The sequence below is a fragment of the Myotis davidii genome, unplaced genomic scaffold (genome assembly GCF_000327345.1).
Source record: "Myotis davidii unplaced genomic scaffold, ASM32734v1 scaffold796, whole genome shotgun sequence".
In the NCBI taxonomy this organism is placed as follows: Eukaryota; Metazoa; Chordata; class Mammalia; order Chiroptera; family Vespertilionidae; genus Myotis; species Myotis davidii.
The window spans coordinates 461526-469614 of NW_006287809.1; the positions used below are offsets into that span (position 1 = coordinate 461526).

General features: G+C 50.9%; 1 protein-coding gene across 1 annotated transcript in view; it reads right to left on the minus strand.

Annotated features, from left to right (window-relative positions):
* RELB (v-rel avian reticuloendotheliosis viral oncogene homolog B) overlaps positions 1 to 8089 on the minus strand; it is a 57907-nt gene that overhangs the window by 3810 nt on the left and 46008 nt on the right. Inside the window, 2 exon segments of the mRNA XM_006759554.2 lie at positions 444 to 659; positions 6576 to 6680. Of these exon segments, the coding sequence (XP_006759617.1) occupies positions 444 to 659; positions 6576 to 6680 (321 nt within the window).

The window sequence follows — 8089 nt, forward strand, 5'->3', positions numbered from 1 at the left end:
GCCCGAACCGGTTTGGCTCAGTGGACAGAGCGTCGGCCTGCGGACTGAAAGGTTCGAGGTCTGATTCCAGTCAAGGGCATGTCACCTTGGTTGCAGGCACATCCCCAGTAGGAGGTGTGTAAGAGGCAGCTGATTGATGTTTCTCTCTCATCGATGTTTCTAACTCTCTATCCCTCTCTCTTCCTCTCTGTAAAAAATCAATAAAATATATATATTTTTTAAAAAAAATCCTCCCCCAAATGCCATGAGGTGGGTACTATTATTATTTCCATTCTGCACAGAAGAATGAGACACTGAGAGGCCAAGGTCATACAGTCCGTCCAGCTCTGAGCCTGCATTCTCCTTCTGCCTCTTCCCCTTTCCCTCTGAGTTGCCCCAAGCAAGGCCAAAGGCCTGGTCTCTTGGGGGGGGGCGGGGGGATCGCCCTGCGTTGCTGTGGTTACCGTGGTCCCGAGGCAGGTATGTGAAGGGCAGAGGCTCGCTGCAGACCCCGTCGGTGAGCCGCTGCAGGAAGACATTGACTGTCACAGGTTCTACGATCTCCAGGTCCTCGTAGGGCGGTGTCTTGAACACGATGGCAATCTGGCGGTGCACGTCGGCCTGGGAGAAGTCGGCCCGGCCTTCCCAGGAGGCACTGCTGAACACCACCGATATATCCTCTGTGGGGAGTAAGGGCATCAGCTGAGCAAGGACCCTGGCCCACTGGGCCCCCAACTCACTCCGTCTCCCCCAAATCCTAAGAACAAAACTAATCATTATTGTAACTGACCTTCCATTGAGCACCTACAGTGTGACACACCGACAGTCACTACCAGTTATTATATACTAGAGGCCCGGTGCACGAAATTCGTGTGTGTGTGTGTGGGGGGGGAAACGGGGTCCCCTCAGCGCAGCCTGCACCCTCTCCAATCTAGGACCCCTCGGGAGATGTCCGACTGCCAATCCTGGGATCAGGCCTAAACCAGCAGTCAGACATCCCTCTCATAATCCTGGCCCACTGGCTCCTAATCGCTCCCCTGCCTGCCTGCCTGGTCACCCCTAACGGCCCCCCCCCACCGGCCTGATCACACCTCACTGCCTCTGCATGCCGGCCTGATCACCCTTAACTGGCCCCCCCGCTGGGCAAGTCGCCCCCAACTGCCCCCTCCCTGCTGGCCTGGTTGCCCCCAACTGTCCCCCCTGCCAGCCTGGTCACCCCTCATGGTCCTCCCAGTGGCCTGGTCACCCCACGCAGCCTGCTGGTCAGTCGTTTGGTTGTCCCTCACTAACCCCTCTGCCGGCCTGGTCATAGGCGGCCATCTTGTGAGGGTGTGAGGGTTAATTTGCATATTACCTCTTTATTATATAGGATTATATCATTTAATCCTTTTAACAACCCAAAAGCAGCTAGAATTATATTCCCACTGGGTCAGGGGTCCCCAAGACCACCGTCAGATTCAGCGATTCACGAAGGGGACTCACAGGACTCAGCATATAGTCTGTATCACGGCTATGATGTACCGCAGCAAAAAGATACCAGGCGCCCTCGGGAAAGGGAAACGGTGCCTGGAGCAAGTCCAGAGGAAACCGGCTGAAGCTTCCAAGAGTCCTCTCCCGGTGGAGTCACACAGGACATGGCAATCCCCCAGGAACAAGATGTGAGCACACACACTGAGAAATGCTGTCTGCCAGGGAAGCTCCTTAGAGACTCAGAGCCCAGGGTTTTTATTGGGGGTGGTCACCTACGCACCCTGTGCCTCGCCCATACCAAAATCCCAGACTCCCCGAAGGAAAGCAGGTGTTCCACACAAACCATGCTGCCCATACAAACAGGGCAGGCACAGTGTTAACTGGCCCCCCTGCTGGGCAAGTCGCCCCCAACAGCCCCCTCCCTGCTGGCCTGGTTGTCTCCAACTGTCCCCCCTGCCAGCCTGGTCACCCCTTGGAGTCACACAGGACATGGCAATCCCCCAGGAACAAGATGTGAGCACACACACTGAGAAATGCTGTCTGCCAGGGAAGCTCCTTAGAGACTCAGAGCCCAGGGTTTTTATTGGGGGTGGTCACCTACGCACCCTGTGCCTGGCACATACCAAAATCCCAGACTCCCCGAAGGAAAGCAGGTGTTCCACACAAACCACGCTGCCCATACCAACAGGGCAGGCACAGTGAGCCATCTTCCCACTCAGGGGATGGGGAGGACACTCTCAAAATACAAGTTCCCAGAAGCCAGCCACGGGCCAACCTTGTAAGCAGGCCTTTCAACAGATAAAGGTCTCAGATCTGTGCCGAAACCGGTTTGACTCAGTGGATAGAGCATCGGCCTGTGGACTGAAAGGTCCCAGGTTCGATTCCGGTCAAGGGCATGTACCTGGGTGGCAGGCACATCCCCAGTGGGGGATGTGCAGGAGGTGGCTGATCAGTGTCTCTCTCTCATTGATGTTTCTGACTCTCTGTCTCTCTCCCTTCCTCTCTGTGAAAAATCAATAAAATATATTTTTTAAAAAAAAGGTCTCAGATCTGCTATGTTCATTATTTTCTATACCACCCCCACTTAAAAAAATATTAATTTTTGTTTATTGACTTTTAGAGAGAAATAAAGGGAGAGAGAGAGACATCAATTTGCTGTTCCGCTTATTTAAGCATTCACTGGTTGATTCTTGTATGGTGCTCGACTGGGGATCGAACCCACCACTTGGCATATCGGGATGACGCTCTGGCCAAGTGAGTTACTCAGCCAGGAAGACACACCCGCTTTAACGATGGAGAAACTGAGGCTTGGAGAGATTGAGAAACTTGCCCCAGCCGAAACCAGTTTGGCTCAGTGGATAGAGCTTCGGCCTGCGGACTGAAAGGTCCCAGGTTCGATTCCGGTCAAGGGCATGTACCTGGGTTGCAGGCACATCCCCAGTGGGAAATGTGCAGGAGGCAACTGATTGATGTTTCTCTCTCATCGATGTTTCTGGCTCTCTATCTCTCTCCCTTCCTCTCTGTAAAAAATCAATAAAATATATTAAAAAAAAGAAAAAGAAACTTTCCCCAGCTCACACAGCCAGGAGGGAGTGGTCAGGATTCAGTACGCTACTTGGCCTGCTATTCTTTTTTCTTGTCTCATTGCATTGCCTCTCTCATCACACTAACACCACATTCTGGGGCTTTCTATGTGTCAGGCACACACGTGGCCTCTAACTCACAGAAACCCCATGAAGAAGGGAGCCCATTGCATAGAGGAGGAAGCAACGGCACAGAGAGGTAAAGTCACTTTTCCCAGAACACGCAGCCAGCACATGGTAGCGCCAAGGTGGGAACCAGGCGGGTAGAGCGCTTCCCCACCAGCGCTGTCTGTGGCCGGGGAAGCTGTCTGATATCTCTAGGACTAGCTTCCTCCCTAACAGAGGAAATGTCATAGCACCTACCTCCTAGGGTTCTAAGACGATTAAACAAACCACTCAATGTAAGGGGCTTAGATGAAGGTTTAGGATCTAATAAGTGCTCGGTCCATGTTAAGTATGAGTGATCCTGTTAGCATTGTGCAAAGGACTAACTCCAGGCCGGGGACAGGGAAAATCCTCAGTAAATGCTAACTCTTTACAGTGCACCGGTTGGGCAGTTGGGATCCCTCATCGTCCTCCCAGTGACTCATTTTAGGGATGAGGACGTGGAGGCGCAGGTGGGGAGGCACCTGCCTGAGATGGGCCAGTGAATAAATGATGGAACAGGACTCATACCTGCCTCTAATGATTCAGCCATACCTGGAATGTTTCCCTGCCCTCGTCCCAGCTGCCAGGCCGCTAACCATCCCCTTGGCCTTCCTCAGATCTCAGCTCAAATGTCACCTCCTCTGGGAAGCCTTCCCAGATGCCTAGACCATGCCTGGTCTTGTTGTTCAGCCTCAGCACTTTGTCTCCTTCCCTCTCAGCATCACGCACATTGGTCATTTGCATTTCTTTCCCTCCTCCCCACTGAACCGAGAGCCCTGTGGGGACCGGGCCTGGGCCTATCTCTGCCATCGCTGTGTCCAGCACTGCCCAGCACAGGGGCCACCACAGAGGAGCCACCCAATAACCATCTGCTCATTCATTCAAAACTCCATAAGACTCTCCCACTGCTGGGTCTATATCCAAAGAACGGAAGACAGGTGTTCATACAAAAACCTGTACATGAATATTCACGGCAGCACTATTCAGAATGGCCAAAAGGTGGAAAAGGCCCAAATGCCCATCCACAGATGAATGGGCAAATAAGTGGATAGATCCACACAATGCAATATCGTTCCGCCATAAGAAATGAAGCTCAGACGCATCACAACAGGGATAAACCCTGAAAACATTATGCCAAGGGAAGGAACGAAGAAATGAAGCTCAGACGCATCACAACAGGAATAAACCCTGAAAACATTATGCCAAGGGAAGGAAGCCACACATACAAGGTCACATATTGTAGAATTCCACGTATGTGAATAGGCAAATCCATAGAGAGAAACAGATTCTTCATGGTTGCCAGGGGCTGGAGGAGGAGGGAATAGGGAGTGACTGCTAATGGGTATGGGGTTCTTCCTTTTTTGGGGTGTGTGTGTGTGTGTGTGTGTGTAGGTTCTTTCTTCTTTTTCTTTGTGTGTGTGTGTCTAGAATGTGGATAGGGTTTCCTTCTGAGGTATGAAATTGTTCTGGAACTAGATAGTGGTGGTGGCACAACCTCGTGAATATATTAAATACCACTGAACTGTATATTTAAAACACTTTAAAAAATTTTTAAGTGAACCTTGTAGCTAAAAAAAAGCAAAACAAGTTTTTTCCTAGTAACCTCCTGTGTGCTTGGCCCGGGACTGGGTGGTTCTGGGGACACGGTTGCTCACTAAGACAGGGCCAGGTCCTGCCTGCTTGACTCAGTGGGGAAGACAGACATTAACTATATAATCCCACAACCTGAGAAAGGATGGGGGGTCCTTGTGGCTGCGGCAGGCTCTCCCACTCTCCTCCCCTCTCGCTGCCTCTTACTCCACCGGCCTCCCTGTTCTTCCAACAATCACACCTGCTTCTGCCTCAGGGCCTTGGCAGTTGCTGTTCCTTGTGCTGGAACACTCTTCCCCATGCGGCCACACAGACCCTTCATGGGCCCCCCTGGTAAAATTGTGCCCCACCACCCCTCCAGCCCTTCTTCTCCACCCCCTTTCTCAGTATCGTTTTTCTCCAAATACTACCTTTTCACATCTCCCTGAATTGTTTTCAACTCTATTATGTTTCCTCCCAGAGGAAACGATGAACAGCAGTGCACCTGGATTCAAATCCTGTCGCTACCTGCTTAGCTGTGTGACCTTCAGCCCGGTACTTCACCTTTTTGTGGCTCAGTTTCCTCATCAGCAAATGGAAAGTATAATAACAGGCTCTACCTCATAGACTATCAGGCGACCAGGTGATCTAATGAGTGGTGCGTGCAAAGCCCTTACCACAGAGCAAGGGGTCTCCGCTCTGTTGGTCCTGTTGGCGGGGATGTTGTTTCTAATAGGGTCACATGACAGAAATGCAAAGGATGCAGAAGAGATGCAGGGTGTCCCTCCAAAACGCATTTACACGTTAACAGCTGAGAGCTGCTCAGTCTTGAAAGTGAAATGTATTTCAATAAGCACTGCCTTTATAATTATTCACAGTATGTGTATACAGTTTGGGGGGGACACCCTATATATACAATAAAAGGGAAGGCTCCCTCCTGCTGTCTTGCAGACAGGCAGTCCCGGGTGGAGATGCAGGGTGTCCCTCCAAAACGCATTTACACGTTAACAGCTGAGAGCTGCTCAGTCTTGAAAGTGAAATGTATTTCAATAAGCACTGCCTTTATAATTATTCACAGTATGTGTATACAGTTTGGGGGGGACACCCTATATATACAATAAAAGGGAAGGCTCCCTCCTGCTGTCTTGCAGACAGGCAGTCCCGGGTGTGGCGTTTTCTTTTTTTTTTAGGAGTGTGTGAGTCAGGGGTCTCCAGGGACAGAGAAGGGACAGGATGTGTATGTGTGAGAGAAACAAAGACAGAGGGACAGATAGGCAGTCCCGGGTGGAGGTTTTTAAATTTTATTTTATTTAATAAATTTTTATTTATTTCAGAGAGGAAGGAAGAGGGAGAAAGAGAGAGAGAAACATCAATGTTCAGAATCATTGATGGGCTGCCTCCAGCATGCCCTCTACTGAGGATCGAGCCCGCAACCCAGGCATGTGCCCTTGACTGGAATCGAACACAGGACCCTTCAGCACACAGGCCAACGCTCTATCCACTGAGCTAGACCAGCCAGGCTTTTTTTTTTTTTTTTAGGCATGTGTGAGTCAGGGGTCTCCACCGACAGAGAAGGGACAGGATGTATATGTGTGAGAGAAACAAAGACAGAGGGACAGAATGTGAGCTCGGGGTGGGAGACCTGCATGGCCCTCTCTGTACGTGAATGAGTGAGTGAATGAGTAAGTGAATGAACCAATCGGCTGTGTCTGACTCCAAAACCAGAGTTCTGGATCCTTCCGCCCCACAGCCGGTGCTCCAGCTCCTCCTGGGCGACCCCACAAGCCGCCAGCCCCCCGGGCCTGCTGGCTGCCCCAGGCCCCTCACCTTTCTGCACCTTGTCACACAACAGGTAGAGCTCCTCGCCACCTGTGCACGGCCCGCTCTCCTTGTTGATCCGGCAGATCCGCAGCTCGGACGTGTTTGTGGACTCTGGGAAGGAGCATGAGGAAGAGGACATGAGAAAAAACGGGAATTCAGTCATCACATCCTTACCAGGTACCCTGTGGGTGCCCACCCTGGGCCAGGGAGAGGTGGGGAATGGAGAAGCCAGGGCACCTGTCCCTCCTGGAACCCAGGGTCGGGGTGGAGAAAGAAGCCGCTCAGACAAGCGGGGGTTAATGGACAAGTCCTCCATGCTGAGGTCCGGTGAGTGTCTGGCTACAGGAGAGACCCTCGAATTCAGGGGGAGTTGGCAGGGTCAGGCATCAGAGCCAATTCTTAGATGAGGGTTAATGTCCTGAAACCGGTAGTGGACACCTGTTGTTTTACCTCTACCAGTCCTGGCCCTTCTGCTAACTGCCCCCCAACTTTCTTTGGAGGGACCACCCCACATCTCAGTGATGGGGGTCGGGTAAGGCTGAGTCCACTCCCTAGTTCAGCAGTGAGCATGTGCCCCAGACTTGGCCAATCAGAATATCACCTCCTCCTGGCCACAGCTGATTGGTCAGAGAGGACACATGACCAACCTCAGGCCAATGAGAGACAGCCCTGAGACTTTGAGCAAAACTATTAGGAGACCCGGAGAGATGCCAGCCTGGTAGGATATAAGCCTAGGGCTGCACACAATTACCTGGCTCCCAGGTGGGAGGGCATTGCCAAGAGTGACTCTAACATGGAGGAAGCGTAGCTAGAGAGGACGCAGACCCTAATGACGTCTCTGAGGAAGACCTGAAGCACTGTGCTTCCTCTAGATTTTTTTTAGTTAATGGAACAAATTCTTTTTTTTTCTCTTTCTGCCCATTTGAGTTTGGATTCTATCACTTGCATCCATAAAAGCTCTGATTGAAGTAATAGCCTTCCCCATTTTAATGCTTACGGCAGTCACTGAACGCTGGCTAAAACCTAGCAGCCATTCCCAACCCCCTCTGCCATGCCTGTACCCCTCTGTTGAGGATGAAAACCTAAATACTTTCTTTCCCAGACTCCCTTGCAACCATGGGACCAAGCCTGGCCAATGGGACATAAGCAGAAGTCGAACTTGGGTGGTGCACACACAACACAACATACAGATGATGTATTATAGAACTGTATGCCTGAAACTATGTAATTTTTATTAACCAATGTCATCTCAATAAAGTCAATTAAAAAAGGAGAGGGGGAAACCCGGCTGATGTGGCTCAGTGGTTGAGCATTGACCCATGAACCAAGTGGTCACTGGTTCGATGCCCAGGTTGCAGGTTGGACCCCAGGTAGGGGGAGTGCAGGAGGCAGCCTATGATGATGTTTCTCTTTCATCGATGTTTCTATCTCTCTATCCCTCTCCTTCTCTCTCTGTAAACAATCAATAAAATATATTTTTTTTAAAAAATATTTCCTCTTTAATTAATCCCCTTTTAATG